We start from the raw sequence: 21,949 nt of genomic DNA on the forward strand, positions 1-21,949 counted from the left end.
TTTTGACCCGCCATTCTGACTGGTGTGAGATGGTATCTCATTGTGGTTTTGACTTGCATTTCTCTAATGATCAGTGATGTTGAGCTTTTTTTTTTTAAATATGTTTTTTGGCCACATGATGTCTTCTTTTGAGAAGTCTGTTCATGTCCTTTGCCCACTTTGTAATGGGGTTGTTTGACTTTTTTTTCTTGTAAATTTGCTTAAGTTCCTTCTAGATGCTGGATATTAGACCTTTGTCAGATGGATAGATGGCAGAAATTTTCTCCCATTCTGTAGGTTGTCTGTTTACTCTGTTCATAGTTTCTTTTGCCGTGCAGAAACTCTTTAGTTTAATCAGATCCCATTTGTCAATTTTGCTTTTGTTGCAGTTGCTTTGGCATCTTTGTTGTGAAATCTTTGCCCATGCCTATATCCTGAATGATATCACCTATGTTTTCTTCTAGGGTTTTTGTACTTTCGGGTTTTACATTTAAGTCCTTAAATCCATCTTGAGTTGATTTTTGTATAAGATGTAAGAAAGGGGCCCATTTTCAGTTTTCTGCATATGGCTAGCCAGTTCTCCCAGCACCATTTATTAAATAGGGATTGCTTGTTTTTGTCATCTCTGACATTTTATAATGTACGATATTTTATTTCCAATCCTCTTTTGCCATTTTTTGGTTCTTAGTACCTGATCATTCATTTTCTGCTTTGACATTGTGCTTTCAACAATACTTTATCTTTTTAACATATTCTTTCTTGAATTATGTTTTCCCTTTATGGATTCTTTTCGTTTCTTTTTTTTTTTTTTGAACTAAGCATACCCAAAAGGTAGAGAATAGTATATTGAACCCCTACATACACATCGCTCAGCTTTAACAACTATCAGCATCTTGCCAATCTTGTTCATCTGTCCCCTCACATTTATTTTCCTAACTATCCCCAGCCAGATATCATGTCACCTCACTCATAGATACTCAACCTCTATTTCTGTCTGAAAAGGAATTTTTCAAAACGTACCTACCATGCCATTATCACCCCTAATAAAAATCACAGTAGTTCTTTGATATTGTCTAATAACTAGTTTATATTCAAACTTCTGTGAAGATGTCTTTCTATTGTTCATTTGAATTGGAATCCAAATAAGGTCTACACGTAGCATTTGGTTATTATGTCTCTTTTATTTCTCTGGATTTTTTTTTTAAACCAGACCTAGTTACTCTATTTATTTTTCTTCTTTCCAACAAGTTTGATATCATACTTGTATGGCTAGGTTCTTATTAGAAAAACCAAGTAAGATTTTCTAGCTTTTCATTTCAGATTCAGAGTTTATTCATCTTTTAACAAACTAAACATATGTAGTAATATATGAAGAAGCTAAGAAAGGATGCTTTATATCAGACTTGTTAAAAAGAAGTGGACTAAAAATATATAAAAAGCTTTATATTTCATAGATTTATCAGATTAGTGTTACCTCTAAAAATTCTATTCCTAAAAAACTATGTGTAAAATTAAATTATATGAGCAATTCTATATGTCTAGTGACATTATATACCTTTCTAAGTACAAGGCAAAAGAAACATGAATATTTTTGAGAATCATATTTAAATTAGGGGATGTAATTTGAACTCTGGCTAAAGCATAAGCTTCAATACCTACGAGCTATTCCTATTTCTGTAGGAAGAAGATTTAGATTTGGCCTACTTTAAAAACCAAGAATGGTTCCTTGTGAGAAGCAGTGCTAAAGGACCAGACCTCAACACTGAATATGGTGATCTTAGTAAATGCCAACAGCCATGTTTAAGACACGGTCTGAATATAAAAATTCACATAGGGGCCAAGCTCAAGTTTGGGTCAGTCCACATCTTTACTCAACCACTGAGTACAAGGTTGTCAAGGATTGCTTTCCCTGTTTCATTTCTCAAGTTCATATAGGGTAAGGTGGACACTGTGTTGGCCATTCCCTTTTCCAAAGGGATGTGATCATTTAGGAGCTGGTGTTAACTGAAAGGGAAATCCAAAAGTCCTTCAATCCTAAAACTAGAACAACAGAAGAAATAGAGTGATAGACAAGGATACATACTTTCCTACTATAAATATTACCAACAAGAGACACCAACATATACACATAGAAGAGGTAAGTCCCTTCTTAGGGGGCTATATTATTTACTCTGTAGCAGTCTATTTTTGTCACATCAAGAATTAAAAGCAGAGACAAAATGAGTATTACAGGCAAAGGAACTTTTATTGCAGAGACCAGAGAAATAAATCAGTGTGTCACCTACTTCACTGATTTTATAAAATTGAAAATTTACATGTTATTTGCTTAGAAGGAAAGATACCTATAGAGAATAGCATATTGTTGCTTGAAATACAGTTGTTGAAACTGAGGAAATAGCTTACAATAAGGATCTTCAATGCCTTTTTTACATGTTTACACATAGCTTATAATTTTATATGTAACAGCAATTTTTTTGAGACTAATGGAAAACTTGAAAAAAACGTTAGGGAGAATATAAAACTTGGTATAATTTACTGTAGAGAAAAATCACAAAATGGGAAACATGTTTAAACTTTTCTTTCACAGATGCATTATTTCAGATTTGAAATTCTAGAAGCCTGATCTGGATGTTGGACTCCTTGTTCTCAAACATGAACCTAACGTAGTTGTAATCTTCAGAGTGGCAGCGCTTGATATTTATGGCAAAGAGCCTTTTCATAGAATATTACAGAAACTCTTCATAGTATGTGTTTAATAGACCAGTTTGGTTTGGCATCAGCTTGACATAAACTTTTGGTTATCCAAAGCCCTTAATTGCTTTGAAGTCAAAGCCCAGTGCTGCTCTTTTTTATTAAAATCATGTTTTTTCCTGTTGTTGTGGTCTATTTTGGAAGACTGAGTTGTGATTTTTGCATATGTTCTACATAATGCCTCATTAGCAAAAAATCTTGTATCATTTACAAGTAGCCTGAATGTCTGTGTTGTTTTGAAGAAAAATCCATATTAAATTTAAACAATATAAAAATGCACATTTTCTGCTTATTAAAAAGGCCGTCTTAAATTAAATTCAAAGCAGTAACCAGTGAACATATGTACATGAACATTAAAATCAGAATTATTTTACCATTTATTGACCTTTTTCAACTCCAAAAATATTTATACTCTTACAAATGTGTAACTAGTTTGTACTAAGTGTTTTTTTTAAATAAATGTTAGGGTGTTTACCTTCTTAATTAGAAATCATGTAACTGCCATAATGTCCCAGTGGAGGAAATTTAACCCATAAGTATTTCAGACACTCTGACTTGCCTTTTTCCCTTTGGGGGACAGCCGACTGTCAAATCTCACAACAGAGAGGCCTTTCGCGCCGTGAATTATAAGAAACAGTTTGGCTTTAAGGGCTCACTCTTTCCCCTGTGCACAGATATAAGATTACTTTCTAGCACTCTTAAGTTGTTCCCAACTTTTCATTTTGAAAAATTGCAAACCTTCAGAAAAGTAGAAAGAATAGTTGAGGGAGCACTCACATAACCTTTCATCCGTTAGCATACTTTTTGAATGGTACAACAAGCCTATTATTGCACTCAGCCTGCTCTTGCTTAAGTCTTCTTTCACTCAGCCTCTTTTCTTCTCTCAACATCTCTCATCTCCTCTTCTCTCCTATTTCTCCTTCTCCCTCTCTCTCTCTCTCTCCTCTTCACTCATTCCTCACTTCCCTTCTCTTCACCTCTCTCCCTTCCTTACTCCCGTTAGGTACATATATCACTTCACCCTCTGTACAGTTACAAGTAAGTATCTTCTAGGAACAAGGACATCCTCCTATATAACCACAATACAGCTATCACATTCAGTACACTTAACAATGAAGGATACAGCCGCAGCATCTAATATACAGTCCATATCCAAATTTTCCCAATTGTCCCAATAATATCTTTTGCAGCTTGGTCTTTTTGTAATAGCCGTTTTTGTCTTGTTTTGATCTCGGATCCACTCGAGGGTCACGTGTTGTTGCATTCAGTTATCATGTCTTTTAAGTATCCTTTATTCTCTAATGGTCCTCCACTCTTTTATAGCCCATTGACAGTCATATGCAGAATGTCCCTCACTTTGGGTTTGCTTGATTGCCCAGCCCCCTAATTTAAAGGGCACATCTGGTTTTCTGATGGGTTACTGGGAGCAGGGATAGCCATGCAGACCTTATTACACAGGGGAGTGATCTGTCATTTTTTAAAATATATTCACCATGCTCTGACTGTTATTTTGAACAGCTTAGAGTTCACCCAATGAAAATTTTCACACTCAAATACCATTTCTTTTATCCTCGTGTTTTTATTATTAATATTATCTAAGATATTTCCTTGATAGTGACTTAACAGACCCTCCTGCCACTTTATATAAACCACAGAAATTGTCACAGCTAATAGTTACTAGTATGTGAGTGTATGCATGATAGTGGAGGGAAAGTTAAAAACTTAGGAAGATCTTAAAGGAAAAAACTTAGAAGCGTGGGAAGAATTTAACTTTGAAGAATGGGAAGAATTTAACTCTTAGAGCAAGATTTGAGTGTTGTCTTCATCACTTAAGGTCTCTGGCCAAATTCTTTACTTCTGGGAGCCTCAGTTAACCACCTGAACTGTAAAATGATTAGATTGAAATGGGTAAATGGTTTCCTGCCTTTAAACAACAGCTATTTTTCTCTCTAGGGACCTTGTATTCAGAAAGATTTGGCCTACTAAATTAACTATTCATCAAAGACCTGTATCATGCCAATCACTCCTTCTGCTAATTGTTAAATAATCTGTGTTATGACGCTGGATTAGCATAAATCTATAAAAAATGAAAACAACACAAAACCATTAGTTCACTTTTGCAACTTCATTGCCAATAAATCTACGTTTCTTATTGGGCTTTTTGAAATATTGACTGTAAGGTTCAGATTCCTGCCAGGTGTGGTGACATATGCCTATAGTCCCAGCTACTCCAGAGGCTGAGGCAGGAGAATCGCTTGAACCGGGAGGCAGAGGGTGCAGTGAGCCGAGACCGTGACACTGCACTCCAGCCCCGGTGACAGAGTGAGGCTCCGTCTAAAAAAAAAAGGAAAAAAAAAAAATCTGATTCCCATTTCTTTTACTGTAAATCTCAAGTTGGAATCCATTAAACTTGATCGTAAAAATGGTCCGTATAAGAAGATGGGCCAGGATTTGAGTTCGTCCTGTCCCCAACCAGCCTTTGGGAGTGCCCTTCCACTGAGTGTGATTTTATGCATGTAGAGAGCTGACAAAACTGTCCCCTCCATTCCTGTGGGTGGTAAGAGTAAGAAAATACTAAGTTCTGATTTATAGTTTGACCCAACACCACAGGAAAGTAATGATTCAGAGGCAAGTAAACATACACAGACAGTGGTTTTCCTTTGAGCATTCTTAAATCAGAGAGCACTGTTTTCACCTGTGAAGTCAAGTAGCAATTTTGAGCAAAATCATTATCTTTCAAATAGACTTTGCTCAGCTATTTCAGTGAAGCTTATTCTATTCGGCTTACTAGCAGCCTTCTGTAGCCCTAGTCCTAGGGGGTAGCCTTGCTGGTGATTGTTATCTGTGTATCCCTAATAAAAACTATGAATGACCTACATTTCCTTCAACAATACAGCTACAGAATGTCTGCCACTGTTTGAAAAGAAAATCTAGAGCGCTTTTTTTAACCCTAAGGTTGTTTTCAACCTTATGCCCAAAATTTGGGCAGCCTGTAACTATTACTCAAAAACAGTCTGTCCATTCTATCTCATAAATATTTGACCTAACTACTTCCCAGAATCTCATAGCCTAGCTTCTGTGTTTTAAAGCCTTCTCTTCTAAATGACGTTAAATACTATGACATTTTTATCTCAAAACTTCAAGAAGCGTTTTTTAGCTTTCATAATACGGTAGCAAGGAATGAAATGTTGGCAAAAGGTAGGGGAGGGGAATTGAATGCCTGGGGAATAAACTATATGAAACTTTCACTGGAGCAAAGATTTTTGCTTCTTAAGCTTTCATATCAGACTATACATTACATAGCTCCGCTGAAAGTTTTTACTTCTCCAGTGTATCTGAGGTTTTAGGTTTCTGGATTTATTATGGCACCCAGTAGCAAAGCTGGAGTCAAGTGTTTTCAAGGCTTCCATTAGAAATTCCTTTTTCAGAGTTTATTGCTTGACTGTTTCAAATTATATGAGAGAAACTTGGCACACAGGTTGTTGAGCTGGATTACTTTTTTTTTACATAAAATCTAATTTATTTCAGTTTGTTTTTAATCTAGAGATGGGCCAACAACTCTTCTCATAGTTTTATAAGATTTGATCATAATTCTAAATCATGGTTTTTTTTTTTAAAAAAAAAAAAAAGGAAAAAGAAAAGAAACTGCATTTTCCAACTTAATCATTCCTGGCTTTTTCAAAATCCTTGATGAAAATTTTGAGAAATTTATTTTTACAAAGCACTTAATTAGTATGCTTGATATCTGTTTGCAGATCATTTCACCATGTGTAATGCAGCATGTATGATTTGGTACATGACTGTCAGAGTTCATCTGAATGTCTGAATGTTTTTACCATGCATTATTCTTTCTGTCAGAATGTCTTCATCCTGAAGATTTGGTGTTCCTGTTGTAGTGTGTAGAAGAGGGCAAAAAAGTCTTGTGTGGAGGTCACTTAAAATATTACTCATAAAATTAGCCCTAAGTCTGTTCTTCAAAGACCAACCTGAGGCCTTCCTCCACAAACACAGAGGTCTAGGACTGGTCACTTAGCTATGCACCCTAGCTCCATCTTGCCTACAGCATCCTTCTCACATTTCTGGTCATCTTTTTGTGTCATCTCCCTCCCTGTTTCTCTCTTACTTCCCCCCATTATTCTTGTACCATATTTCATCTATATAAAAATGTTGATTTGATTGTCGGGTTTGAGGTAATTTTTATTGCACATCTTCTTAAAGGCTAGACCACATTTATCACATTGCTGATTTGAACTTTCATGTTATCACTGACCTAGCACTTTTAGTTTAACAGATTATCCTCTTCTCATTGTTACATGAAAAAAATATAAAGTCATAATAATAAAGCCCCTAAAACTGATACATAAAAGTAATTATTAAAGACTTACAAGTTTAGCATTGTCCCTGGAAAGATGTACTCTGCAGCAAACTGACTTTTTATTTAAAGTACATTATTATACCACATTGTTACTTAAGGTATTGTTTAAAGTACATTACTGCTATTTTCTAAATACTACGTAAGTTGTATATATGCCCACCTGTTGGGCATTACCAGTTTAAAATGACCTGTCGCTCTTTTTGGCAGTATTTTGAAAAGTTTAAACTCCAAGGAGTTTAGGAAAATATTCAGGAAAGCACCCACCAATTAAACCACTGAAAGTTTTTGATATATGCTTACTGGTTTTTGCCTTACGAAAAAAATTTAAAATTAAAACTGTTATTTCTGTCACCCTATGTGCTTGAATGGATTATAGAGATTTAATTCTGTGTTACTTTAATTAATGGTTATTATTCAAATATATCTGAATCTTAAAAATATCAACATACTGCAGCGGGGCACAGTGGCTCACACCTGTAATCCCAGCACTTTGGGAGGCCGAGGCAGGTGGATTATGAGGTCAGGAGATCGAAACCATCCTGGCTAATATAGTGAAACCCTGTCTCTACTAAAAATGCAAAAAATCAGCTGGATATGGTGGCACACGCCTGTAGTCCCTGCTACTCAGGAGGCTGAGGCAGGAGAATCTCTTGAAACAAGGAGGCGGAGGTTGCTGTGAGCTGAGATCGCGCCCCTACACTCCATCCTGGGCAGCAGAGCGAGACTCCATCTCAAAAAAAAAAAAAATTTTATCATACTTTAAAACAAAAATAAAATATCAGAGACAACTGGAAGTATATGAAAAGATTTTAAATTATTTGAATCACATTCTGTCCTTACATATCAATAAATGTCATTCACTGCTGAGTGGTCAAACAAAGTAATGCTGGGGCAAATAAGTAAATTATATTTTGGCTTCTAAATATGAAAACAATAATATTTTCTTTAGACTTTAAGATATATTTTTCTCTTTGTATTATATATATTGTATTTTTAGTGACTAAAGGTAATAGTGAATAATAGTGAGTATATTGTTGAATATGTGCTCAGAACTACTAGATTACATGTTTTAGATGTATAATTATTTTAACATTATGTTAAGACTGTACCCTGGGCAAGATTCGGATCCATGAACTTGTTTATCTTCTGTGTGAGGACAACTAACTGTCCGATGCCAAAATACAATGAACTTTCAAATATCAAAGAGGAAAATTAAGTATTTCAAGTCCTCAGCTGGTTTACAGATGTGTGAGCTTTGTAGTCCATTTTCTGGTTCCAGTAGGGCATTATGACAATTTTTCCAATATGTGTAAACTAGATAAGTTTTAAAAGTAAAGTCTCTTTAAATATTGAACTCTGATTTTAAATTTTTTACATTTATTTTTCCTAAAAGTGAACTCTGAAATGAAACTTCAAAATTAACAAAATATTTTTAAATATAAAAATGTATTAAATTATGGAACTTTTCTCCATCAAGAAAATAAATGCCTTTTGAAAACAGGTACTCATTTAGATCTATGATTAACCTTTAACTAGATCTTCCTGTTAAATTCTACATTTGCTTTAATCTCAGTAGGAAAAATACAAAATAGTATTGTAACATATAAGGTTTCTGTATACCCTGTGGACATCAAATGATCTCTTACAGCTAAAGGCACATCTGCAACATATTTAAATGCCAGCTTTGGGTATTATTAGTGTAAAATGCTAGGTCACTTTTTTTGCAAATATTTTAAAAAGTTTAAAACTCCAAGAGGAAACTCCAATAAATGGTAATCTTATGATGCCATTTGTATCGAGAGAGTTGTAGAAAGATGAATGGCTGTATTGCATATTTTTCATTTAGGGAAAAGTAGCATGATAGTCCTCCTTAAAATAAGTGTGAAGTTTGGTAATGGTATCATTGATGTACTAAAAACTATCGTGTTTTTGTGCCATCTTTCAGGATCCTATAAAATGATTTTAAATCCATATTATCAATTGTAGAGGTAACATAGTCATGAAGTTTGGGGGGCTCCCTTCAAACTTTGTGAGTTCGAGGTTATTAAAGTTCAGGAATGATTATTGGTTTGTTTTAAATAATTAATCTGTCCTGCATTTATAATAATCCAAAAACTTCATTGACTGATGTACAAGTATATAAATATTTTCTGTGTAGCATTAATTGAAAAATTGCGATTCCGCCATAGCTTTTCTTTCTTCTAACATGCATTTTTTACTTCTGTCTCTCTTTTTCTTAAATACAACTCTGAAGGTCAAATATTCGGGACAATGTAGAAATGATTAAGCTTCATAAACAGCTAGTGGAGAAAAGCAATGCTCTTTCGGCAATGGAAGGAAAATTTATTCAGCTTCAAGAGGTACAGTGATAATTTATTTCATTACGTTGTTACAGAGATGCAAAGGATTCAAAAGTAGTTTTCAAGTTGTTTTTTTAAACATCGAATGATCATAACACTAAAATGTAATTTTTAAAGATTGTTCTTTGTATTCACAAATGTGTATCCTTTCCCTTAATATATTGTTTATTATTTATAACTCAAGTACTAAAGAAATAATTAACTGCTTGGACTTTTTATAAATATCTGTGTCATCTTAAATAATAAACATATTTATTATAAATCATCTACCAAGGAAATTTATTTTTAACTCCTTTTATCTGAATTTATTATGGACACATAGCACTGAAGTTTTGCTATATTTGCATATATCTTCAATTTTAAGCATTTATAAAATTATTGGCAATAGACCAAAGTGATGAATAGGTCAGTAATCATGTTCTGTTAAAACTTTTTTTGATTTGGATTTTTTTTCTTTTTTGGTCACTACCATTACCTCAAAATATTTGATTACTCTTAATGTCAACTATCAGTGTATTTATTTTAAACCTTAACCTTTCAGGTTGACAATACTTGGGGTTCTTTATGCCCATGGTTGTTTCAATAAGGACTATGACCCCACAGGAATATGCCATTTGAGGGCTTCTGTTTGTTGGCACTGCATAATTAACATAGGTTCTGGAATTAATGAACTCCAAGACATTCCAGTTGAACAGAATTTATGTGAAGTAATACTTTCTTTGAAGTCCCGAGACAAGGAGAGCAGTAGATTGATGCAAAGCAAAGGGTCATCTGAAGCCTAAATTCACTGTTGAATTCAATAGTTAAGTCTTTTTCAGCCATGCTCTGGGGATTTTGTTTTCCATCCTGCAGGAACCTCTTTAAATGCCAAGTGGTAATTACTTCTGCATAAATGTGAGAGTTTGTAAAAGAGGAGACTGATTAGAGAGTGAGAATGATAGTGCTATTTACAGATGTTAGAAGAAGGAAATTTTAAAAATCCCTATGGTTAAAAGCCATTTCCAAGATTAAGAATTAAGAAAGGAATTGAAAAATGATTTTACATCCTCTTATCACTTTGACAGTTTTGATTTCTATTTAACAGTGAACCCAGGTATTAGTTTAAATACCAACAATAATAGGTGTCTGCTGTGGTACAGGCAGCTCTTTTGGAAGCTGACATAGGGTAAAAAATTGAGAGGTTAAACCCAACAGCCTCAGTGAAGTGTGGAGCCTAGAAGAAAATGGCTGAAGATACTGTTCTATAATAATACCAAGATTAACGGAAATTGACCTGAATGGCTCAATAGCCATGTTTCATTTAAATGAGTGAAGAAAAACTTCAGTAGGACTTGAGAGATTTTAGTTAGCAGGTGAGGCAATGCATGTTATGGTTATATGGTCTCTATGAAAAGACTTTAATGTGATTACCTTTTTTATTTAAAAAAACTTATGTGACATTAAAGTATATAAAATTGAATTTACAGCATGGTCATAAATAGACCGTTTTTTAAAAAGTAAGAAAAGTTCATAATTTTACTAAATTGGAAATTTTAACTTAATTGTATGCAAATTAAAAGCTAACCATCCAAGGCTATTTATACGATGTGGCGGCGAATCCTTTCATTTCAAATCTGTGGTCAGCATTTTTGACCCATGCTACAGCATTTTTAGACAGCACGTCCAACCAATGTAACCACAGCAAAAAGAAGAAAAAAGTTATTGTTAAAATGAATTTACTTGCTGGTCACCATCAATAAGTCAAAAACTAGAGGAAAATAAAGTATGTGACTCTATGCTAACATAACCTTGTACTTTCTTCCTCATGTCACACACATGTTCAGAGTGTCTCCTACGGATAAGTAGCACCATACACATCATTTGTTATGTAAAAAAAATAATCTGTATAAGGTGAACTTCAGGAGTAAATTCACTTATAGAATTATAATCATTTAGTCAAATGATTAGTCATAACCAAAAATAATGTTTAAAAGATGTTCTTTTTATCTTTTAGAAGCAAAGAACTCTCAGAATCAGCCACGATGCTTTGATGGCGAATGGGGATGAGCTAAACATGCAACTTAAAGAGCAGCGTTTAAAATGCTGCAGTCTTGAGAAACAGTTACATTCTATGAAGTTTTCTGAAAGAAGAATAGAAGAGGTAAGCTCCCAAAGAGTTTAGCCATCTGTTGCATTACAACTTCTTGGTAACTGTTTTGAAAAACTAAAATAGAGACATTTCAAAATTTTACTTATTTAAAATTATGAGCTATATACATGGTGTTTTGAGCACAGTAAAATATAGTAGTTAGTATATGAATGGCAAATCAGTGTTTAACTGTATTGCAAATGTGGCAAGATCCACTGTTTACCCAAAGGATTAAAGATCCTTGGGTAAAATGAAACCAGCATTTTGAAACTGATACCAGATTACCTATGGAACTTAATTTTCTCAACCATAACAGCTTATTAATCGTTTGAGATGCTAAGACAAAATAACAGTACTATATCTGTTTCCGAGGAGATGGCTGTTGTATTCTGCATTATCAGTAATTTTATGAAATTATCTAATTTTTTTTAGGGAGTTGTTTGAAAACTCGTCTTCCTATTATCGTAGTATTTTCTGTAGCCTGTTAAGTTTGTTCCCAGGGAGAATGGAAGAGAAATAAGATGCCTGCATTCTATTCTGATCTTGGGAGAATCCTTTACTGTCTCATACTAGCATCAAAAGAGAATTTTGAAAATGGAAGTAAAGTTTAAGAGTACTCTGATCCACAGGGAAAAGTTGTGACTGCAAAATATACTTATGAATAAAACTTAAAAATAAATGCTAGAGTACGGAAATCTACGTTTTAGTCATAGAGATGTAATTATTACTCCATTTATTTCTGAAAATACTATTCATGGGCTAAAATAGTATATAACTTTGTTTATTCATTTATTCACAAAATGTGTTAGTGGCTATTTATAAATATCAGATAATGTGAGAAATTGTATCTTCAGAGTAAATTGTGATTAACAACACAGTTGAACCATGAACCTAAAAAGAATTTAATCCTTTTAATTTTTTATGGGCCAATTGTAAATTAATACAAAATGAATATAATGACAGAAGTTATCATGGTGAAAAGTAAAAAATATTATGTTTCCCGGGACTTAGCAAGCTCTTAACATATTCTTTACTGACTTCTGGCACATGTTGCATAAAGCACTGTGTACGTTTCTACTAAATTAAAACAGGAATGTTAATTTCATGTTTATTTAACAACTTAGAATCAGTGCTGAATTAAATGCAGACAATATAAGTGGTCTGGTTAGCAGCTACCATTTAGCAATCGAGATTAAAACATGTTAACCTCTTCTCATATAGAGTTTTTTATGTTTTTTTTTAACCCCCAAGTAGTTTTATGTAATATTTACTTAACATGTAATTTTATTTTCATTTTAGCTGCAGGATAGAATTAATGATTTAGAAAAGGAACGGGAACTTTTAAAGGAAAACTATGATAAACTTTATGACAGGTAAATCATGATTCCATGTGTTCTTTCATTGTCTTGTTTGAGCTCTTTTATATGAAAGCATTTGCTGTTGTCAGACTAGATCATGTTGATCAAAGAATTAGCAACAAATGATAGCAAGAAATATACAAACTTTATAAAGGAAATACAAGCTTTTTAAAGACATTGGTAATAAGTTGTTTAACCTGAGCAGTAGCCTATTACTACTAAGAAAACCATATCACTTTGTTGCCAGTAAACTGCCATCACTTATTGAACACTAACTATAAACTAACAGACAGCATGCTAGATACTCTACATTTATTGTTATAAATTGTTCACAGCACCTTGAAATGTGTGTATTATAAATTCCCATTTTGCAAACAAGGAAGATAAAGCAATTTAAGTAACATTAAGAGGCACTTCCTACCTCTTTTTTTCAAGACAGTGTCTCAGTCATGCAAGCTGGAGTGCAGTGGCACAATCATGGCTCACTGCAGCCTCAACTTCCAGGGCTCAAACAATCCTCCCACCTCAGCTGCCTGAGTAACTGGGACCACAGGCACATGCCCCCATGTCAGACTAATTTTTTAAATTTTTTGCTAGTGACAAATTCTTTCTATGTTGCTCAGGGTGATCTTGAACTCCTGGGCTCAAGTGATCCTCCTGCCTCAGCCTCCCAAAGTGCTGAGATTACAGGGGTGAGCCGCTGTGCCCAGCCCATACCTTTTAAATGTATAAAGTAATAGAGCTTGTATTTGAACCTCTTTTGGTCTCTTTCCTAGACTCCCCAGCTTATTAACTGAGAGTTATTCTGTTAGGGAAAAACAAAGGTGTTCACTTACAGTTGTCTCTGTTCCTTATAAAGAGAAACACAAGCATCTTTATCTCAAGGTACATTTTAAAGGGCTGCTTCAATTTTGTTTCTTAATCTACTTCATAATTATGGTATTTTAGAAATTAGTCCTTTCTGGTAATATTAGAAACAAAATCATACTCCACATCTAAGTTTGGTTAAGTGATACAGATCTCTGTCTCTCTCTCTCTCTCTCTCTCTCTCTGTGTGTGTGTGTGTGTGTGTGTGTGTGTATGTAATTTTAAGTGTTTTTAGTATATGATACTGATAAATGATAAATACAGGTTTACATGAAAGCAAATGTAATATATACTTAAATACATATGTTATAGCTGATATTCAACAGCTACTTCTACTGGTCATGTGCTGAAACCTCAGAAAATAACCATTTGAGCTACAAGTGCATCTGTGCATCTTTAACTTTTTAGCTCTTTGTCTTATTTTTAATAAATTAAATTTACATTTTATAAATTAAACAAATTATACCCAAGGAGTGTGGGGATAGGTTTTTATTTTGATTTACTTCGGGAAAGTTACGTAAATTAACGTAGGCATTATTTCAGTAGTTTGTATCATCTATGTTATTTACCTACTTGTGGGGACTATCTTTGTACAGTGACTCACTATATTAAGGGTTACCAACAGTAGGTTCAGACACCAGTTAAAATCATACGTGTGTTTGAAAAGTTTAAATGTCAGTATACAAATTGTACAGCACCCTATTAGAGAAGATATCATCTCTCTTTTATAAATGAGGAAATTGGGATTCCAGAAAAATTAAGACGTGCAGAGTCACACAGCATTGCTGAGACTGTAGTTTAGAACGAAAACCCAGATTTTTTTTTACTCTAAAACTTGAATTCTTTTTTGTTATGCTTTACTATCTCTCTGATTTTAATTGCATTGGCAAATTGTATATGCGGAAGGGAAACATTCATGGAATAACAGAACTGTTATAAATCCAGAAATTCTTACTGATTTACGTGTATCTTCAGTATCTTGTAATTTCAAATAATTTTACATAGTCCAAATAGAAGAAAATAGTGCCATATGGCCATTACTTCCAAATTTTCTACTTCTCCCCAGTTTGAAAATTTACTGAACATACTTACTTGGAATAAAAAAAATCGAACTTAGCTGGGAATAATGTATAGATGAAACTTTGAGAAAGTCATGTTTTTCTCATATTTACTTTCCCACCATAAAACTTTATCTTTCCATATTAGAAGATGATCTAAGAGTATAAATTTGAAGCGTTTTTTTTTCAATGTTTTATGCTTGCGCTAACATTTTTTTCCTGTCACACTAAAAGCAGACTTCATTATGCTGCTCACACGTGAAGTTTATGTGAGATATATGCAAGTAAATGTGTGTAATGAGTGTCAAAACATTTAATGTCAAAAGAAGAATTAATGTCGCATAAGCACAAAACCCAGCAAACACACATAATAGTCGACAGAACTACAGAATTCTCTAATATAGTGTTTTTGAAATATATGATACGTTTTAGAAATATAGTTGGGGAAATTCAACAAAAGTCGACATTGTCTCTGAGATTTTTTACAGCTCTTTTGTTTCATGACACTGTTATTCATTATTGCCAACAACTAATGTTCATCAAAAACTACACATACTCCCTGTTTGCTTAGTCATAACGATAACATGTTTTTAAAAGGACAGCATTTGTTTGTTATTCAAAATTGACTAGTTTTCAGGAGAAAAATATGATTTGCAGATTGCATTCTCATCTTCCTTTTTCAAATGAAATTTTGAATGTGTTTATTACTTGACATATGACATATTAGAAAATCATCTGGGAAGATAAAACCCTCATGTTACTTTTTAGTATGAGCCTTTTTTAATATGCCAAAACACTTTTGATACACTGCCAAGAAATAAGTATAACTTTAAGAAATGTTCAATTTAAAAGTTCAGAATACATTTTTGGCAATTACATCTTTCTCTCGGGTCAGAGAGAAGCTCTATACTGTGGTATGTAATACAGTATTATATAATTATGCTATAATTTGGTAATGCTGTGCTTCACTTTTGAAGTTAGTTAGTGTTGGGGCCATGTAACTGATGAATGCAATGGTTCCTAAACTATAATGTATGCGAATAACCTGGAAAATTTATTAAAATGTAGGTTTCACCACCTCTTCAGAGCTTCTTTGTCTATCCATCTGCACCCTTCCCTCTGCCCTGATACCATCCAGCTCTGATTCAGTTAATTTGAGACTGGATCTAAAAAAATCTGTTGAATGTGATTTTGAGGTATTAACTTCTTGAGAGACCCTAATATGTCTATTTTAAAAAGGTATTCATCTAGTTTTTAAGATGATATTAACCTTTTTAAGAATTGGGTGGATCAAGTTTTTATGATGTGATAGTCATCTACTTCTCAAAATGTAAAAGAGCACTGCTGACACCCATAGATTCTCTGTGTTCTGTTTCCATAAAGTGAGCATCTGTGCCCTGTAACCTTCTAGAAACCATAAAATCTCATGTGATCAAATGTGAGCAGCTTATGCTTCCCAGAAATCAAACTCCCAAGTATATTTGGGGCATCATCTTCTTTCAGTAAGTGAAATATCCTGATGTGAATATGAATTTAATTTTCATTGGGCCCTAAATAAAGTACCTGTGACTTAAAAAAAAAAAAAGACAGAGAGAGACAGGATCTTGCTCTGTTGTCCAGGCTGGAGGGCAGTGGCGCAATCATAGCTCACTGCAGTCTCAGCCTCCTGGACTCAAGCAATCCTCCCACCTCAGCCTCCCAAGTAGCTAGGACTACAGGCATGTGCCACCACACCTGTCTAATTTTTAATTTTATTATTATTTTTTAATTCTTTTTTTGAGACAGAATCTCGCCCTGTCACCCAGGCTGGAGTGTAGTGGCATGGTCTTGGCTCACTGCAACCCCTGCCTCCCGGGTTCAAGCGATTCTCCTGCCTCAGCCTCCTGAGTAGCTGGAATTACAGGTGTATGCCACCACACCTGCCTAATTTTTGTATTTTTAGTAGAGATGGGGTTTCACCATGTTAGCCAGGCTGGTCTCGAACTCCTGACCTCAAGTGATCCATCCACCTAGGCCTTCCAAACTGCTGGGATTACAGGCATGAGCCACCACACTCGGCCTTTAATTTTATTTTTTATAGAGGTGGGATCTCTCTATATTTCCTAGGCTGGTCTTGAACTCCTGGGCTCAAGCCATCCTCCTGCCTTAGCCTCCCAAAGCATTGGGGTTACAGGCATGAGCCACCGTACCTGGCCACTATGGATTTCTTTATGGATGATTTAGAGTTTGTTCTTTCCTATCTCTCACATTAGGATGCCCTTGAACATTGAACAAATGGAATTTCTTCTGTAAGAGGAAAGATCTTAGGAAGCAGATGAACTCTTTGGCTTTATTTAGATCTTTATCATGTTTTTGATCAAGGGTGTGTATTTACAGTATGCTGACCCATATCTGCCGGTGGACATGCCGTTGACCACAAGCAGCAATGGGCATTCCACTGCAGGCTGACATTTGATCAGTCCTGCAACATCACATAACAGTGAAATGTGTACAAAGACTATGATCCTACTTCAGTTTTCACTATAGGCAATATACGAAAACATTTTCATGAATAAAAAGTTCTCAAAGACTGTTCTCATACGCAGATTTAATCATGTACACAGCCCTTACAAAGAAAATGGAGCCAGATGTGGTTCACCATTTATAGTTACACAGATGGCTCTAAGCATAGAGGAATACAGTAAATTCAAAAGGAATTCCTCATGAAACTCCAGTGGAATGTAATCCTAAATTTAGAGGGAAGATAGCAGTGGACTAAATTCAGATTGACTTATGCTGATTTACACTAGTATTTTGTGGGTTTGGAAAACCCAGGCTGCTAAATTGTTCTTAATTTAAACACATACAGCTTCTGATGTTTCTGCCAGATTAGCTGTTGGTGATCTTTTCGCTGGTACTAATGCTATTGGAACACTACTGTTTCTAATTTTTGGCATCTGATATAATGTATAGTTGTGCCTATTTCATCATGCTAATTTTTTTTCCGGGTGGTACATGTTTTTAATAAAATAAGACACATGCATATACACACACACACACACAGACACACACATATATATACACACACATAGATGTACTCACATTCATGCATATATATGGATGTGTTTGATATATACAATTTGGCCATACATAGAAATTATATTTGTTCTTTATTTTAAAAACAAACATAAAAAGGAAAATTATTTAGTATTTAAAATGCATATTTTATTTGGATTTCATTTAAGTCTAGGTCATTGTACCTTTGATAAAATCAACTTAAATAATTGGTATATAGATTCTATATTTTTTTAAGGTTCCATAAGTGAAATGAGAACCCTAATAGAAGAAACAGATGTCATATTTAGGGAAGCTTCCAGAATTCCATTTATTTTCAAGGTCATGTTATCTCAAAGGCAGTAAAATATTCAAAATGTGAAATGAATACACAATTTTGCTCTTTTGAAAAGCTGTGCCTCCCAGAAAAGTATCTTTTTTGGAATAAAAACTGAAGCAACAGTTTCAGTTGGAATAAAAAATGGGAGCAACATTAAGGGCAATTTCCAGTAATATGTTTCTTTTCCATTTACTTCATCATCAGTATAAAACCAGATTTTGTAAGTTTTTGTTGTATTTACTGGGCTTAAAATAACTAGAATGGTCAAAGCTGCTCATGATTATTCAGTCATATCAAGCTTCACAGATAATGGTTTTCTGCTGAAATTCAGATCAAGACCAGTTTTTCCAAAACCTGGCTATCATCTGGGGAGCTTTATAAAAATATGAATACCTGGGCCCTGGAATCTTCATTTTAAAATCTCTCTAAGTGTCCTTACTGCAGCTGGCCTACTACCAGTACTTCGGTCAGTGTTTAGGAATCACTGGTATAAACAAATGTTTGTGGTATCCTTTCTGTGCATCGCTTAGTTATTTTTCAACCGGTTCTTTCTTCTAATATACTGGGTCTTGATCATTAGCAAATTTTAACCATGTTTTAAACTGCTGTACTTTTATTGGGGAATAGTAATTCTATTTTCATCATTCTTATCAGGCACAGAGCACTGGTTTTCTTTCCAATCATGTGTTACAACTAAAACTGTTTTTAGCCTATTGTTTTTTGTTTTTTATCAAAAACTGTATTATCACTACTTCGTTTCAATATGCTATCATTCTGTGGCCATTATTTTGTGAACATGTTATTATCACAGACTCTTTAAAAGTTTCACAGAATTAAAGATCAGGTGGAAAGTCCGTTTTCTCTGTATTAAGAGGTTTGTATGTGGGAGAGAATGGTTTTGTACGATGTCAGTTGCTGAGGTTTGGAATTGTGGATTCCTCTGGAGTATGTACAGTATCTAAATTCCTTTACTAGTCCCACAAAAGCTGCACACTGCCAGCTTTTCTGACTTTAGAGCTCTAAATTAAGGCCAGTTCCTTTGCTCATCCCACAAACTCTTTCATGTTCCCTAACCGCAGCCTGAGAAAGGCGCCTTGGTTTCAACAGCAGCAGACCAGCATATGTTTACTTAATTCCTAAGACATGATGACAGTGGTCTCTGTGCCACTAAAAGCTTTTCTCTTTATTATTTTCGGTTGAAGCTGATTTCCAAGCTTTCGTTGCATGTCACGTGTGTTTTGCAGTGCCTTCAGTGCTGCCCATGAAGAGCAATGGAAGTTAAAGGAGCAGCAGCTGAAAGTACAGATTGCTCAGCTCGAGACTGCCTTGAAGTCTGACTTAACAGACAAAACTGAAATCCTTGACAGATTAAAAACTGAAAGAGGTACATTTAAAATAACCACTGCCTTTCTCATTTCAGACATCTAATGTTTCTTCATTGAATCAGTCAGTACTTACTCTGGTGCCTACTGTTTGCCACTCACCCTGCGATGTGTGAGGGGCAAACACAGTCATCCACTCTCATGAATTCAGTGGTTGCTCAAAATTTCTCATACTCGGCCTGGTGTATATGCCAAAAGAATTGCTTTTTCTCATAGCTGTTCTTATTTAGGTTGTTTTTAATTGTTCAATTTTCCTAAATTCTAAGCCTTTCTTTACTCAACAGTCAACAAGTATTTATTGAGCACCAGTTAGTGCTAGACACTGTTCTAATTTCTGGGGATACAGCAATGAATAGAAACAAAGGTCTTTCCCTCACGAAATATAAATTTAATAGGAAGAAACTAAAACAATTAAATAAATATGTAATATGTGAGGTGGTGGCAAGTGTAATGGCATAAAAACACTAGTGTAAGATGACAGAGATTGGCAGAAATAGTAGCTTGCCGTTCTGAGAGTTCGAATAGGGAAAATCTCTGATGAAATGTCTAATTCTGCTCTGTGACAGTGAACTTAAATACCAGGAAGCTTTGTGCCCCCTGCTAAAATAATAATCACTAATAAGTTTCAGTATAAGTCACAGATCTCATAGAAGTAAAAGAATTATAATTAAAGAAGTCTGAATTTTACTGTGTTACACACACATAGATATACACACAAATGCACAACAGGGGAAATGAATTATTTGCTTTAAGTGTCATTATCTGTTTGCTCATGCCCTAGATAAACCAAGTCATATGCTCCTTTTGAACACTTGCAATTCAGTTGCATGAGAATGTTTAAAAGTTTAATACAGACTCACTAAAAAACAGTTATGTTTCTAGTTAGTATTCTTATGTTTTTATTTAGACCACAATGCCATATTTCACTGACTGTAAGGAACATTATCTTTTCATATTTTAACATCTCTAATATTGAGTTGCATTTTATAAGTGGTAGCATTTTTAAATTTCAGTGTGACATTATTTTTACACTTTAACAAGTCTGAAATTGGAACACATAATCAATGGAGTCTTAATTTCAATGAAACACACTAGTGCAATGTTTATTCACCAAGTGACTACGTTTGATGATAGATTTTTTTATGACTTTTTCTCTAGAAGACTGTGAGTGGAATAAAATGGTGATGACAGGTTTTCTGACCTGGTGGATTTTTTTTTAAGTTTTCATGTCAAAAATACATACAGTTCCTGACTTTAATGTGCAGTATCGAATACCTAACAGAGTGCTTTGCCTTAGTAATTGCTCAATAAATTATTGTTTAAGTAAAAAAAGTGGAAGTGCTCTATATTCCCTCTCTCTTTTCCAAGAGCAGATAAATTGCTCATTCTTAAAAGGAAAGGAAATGAAGTAAACTTTTTTTATTTCTATGCTTTCTGTATTTACTTAGATATCAAGAATTCTAAAGCTGCTATTTTTTGGATATCTGAACTGATCTTTGCAAAGAAGCTTTTCTTAAGGGGGGTAGAATCATAATTTTTTTGTTAGACCTGTTTATTGTCGTTGAATTAATTCTGAGGGTTCTTACTTTGTATTACAGTTCTTAAGTTATTTTAATTTATCTAATTTATTCCTCATCTTTTTTACTGGCTCTTTTATTGTTTGGGAATTTTTTTAATAATAAACATAACTCATGTACATTGTGAAAAAAGTCCAGTATGTAAATTATAAAAATCAATCCCACAACCCACAAAATATTAGCAAAATAATCACTGCTAATACTTGATTTATGCCCTTTCAGAGTTATTTCTAAATGATATAGTTTTATAATATGCTTTTTTTGCTATATTGTAAAATCATTCCTTAATATAAATCTACATCAGAATCATTTATAATGGCTGTTACAGTTTTCCAGTGTGTGATTGTAACATGGATTATTTAACAATCTTCTATTGAATATTTAAATAGCTTCAGTTTTTTTAAGTATTATAAACAATTCCACACAAATTTTTACACATTTATGCAATTATTTCCTAAAGAAAAATTGCTAGAACGGAATCTTTACTTTTAATGCAACTATTATTTTCCAGTTATTTTTGTTTGAATACCTCAAATTTACAAGTCTAAGAATTTAAGTTTTCATTTCTTTGTGGAAATCTTACAATGGGTTATAAGAAAAATATTACAGCCTTTAACCATTTCTTCCAGGGAAATAATACACAAAAAAACTGTAACCGTCTATTTAAGAAAATCTTTTAATATTTAGAAAGTTCCATTTTGTATTACAGATTTTGAAATTGTTTAATTTTACTTTGAAGTG

At 33.9% G+C, this 21,949-nt stretch overlaps 1 protein-coding gene across 2 annotated transcripts in view; it reads left to right on the forward strand.

The window, feature by feature from the left end:
• RPGRIP1L (RPGRIP1-like) overlaps positions 1-21,949 on the forward strand; it is a 99,194-nt gene that overhangs the window by 16,230 nt on the left and 61,015 nt on the right. For both annotated transcript variants that reach the window (XM_011971925.1, XM_011971924.1), the window contains exons 7-10: positions 9,360-9,465; positions 11,459-11,605; positions 12,893-12,966; positions 19,494-19,633. In XM_011971925.1, the coding sequence (XP_011827315.1) occupies positions 9,360-9,465; positions 11,459-11,605; positions 12,893-12,966; positions 19,494-19,633 (467 nt within the window). The remainder of the gene's footprint in view (positions 1-9,359; positions 9,466-11,458; positions 11,606-12,892; positions 12,967-19,493; positions 19,634-21,949) is intronic.

This window comes from Mandrillus leucophaeus, unplaced genomic scaffold, assembly GCF_000951045.1.
Source record: "Mandrillus leucophaeus isolate KB7577 unplaced genomic scaffold, Mleu.le_1.0 Scaffold125, whole genome shotgun sequence".
In the NCBI taxonomy this organism is placed as follows: Eukaryota; Metazoa; Chordata; class Mammalia; order Primates; family Cercopithecidae; genus Mandrillus; species Mandrillus leucophaeus.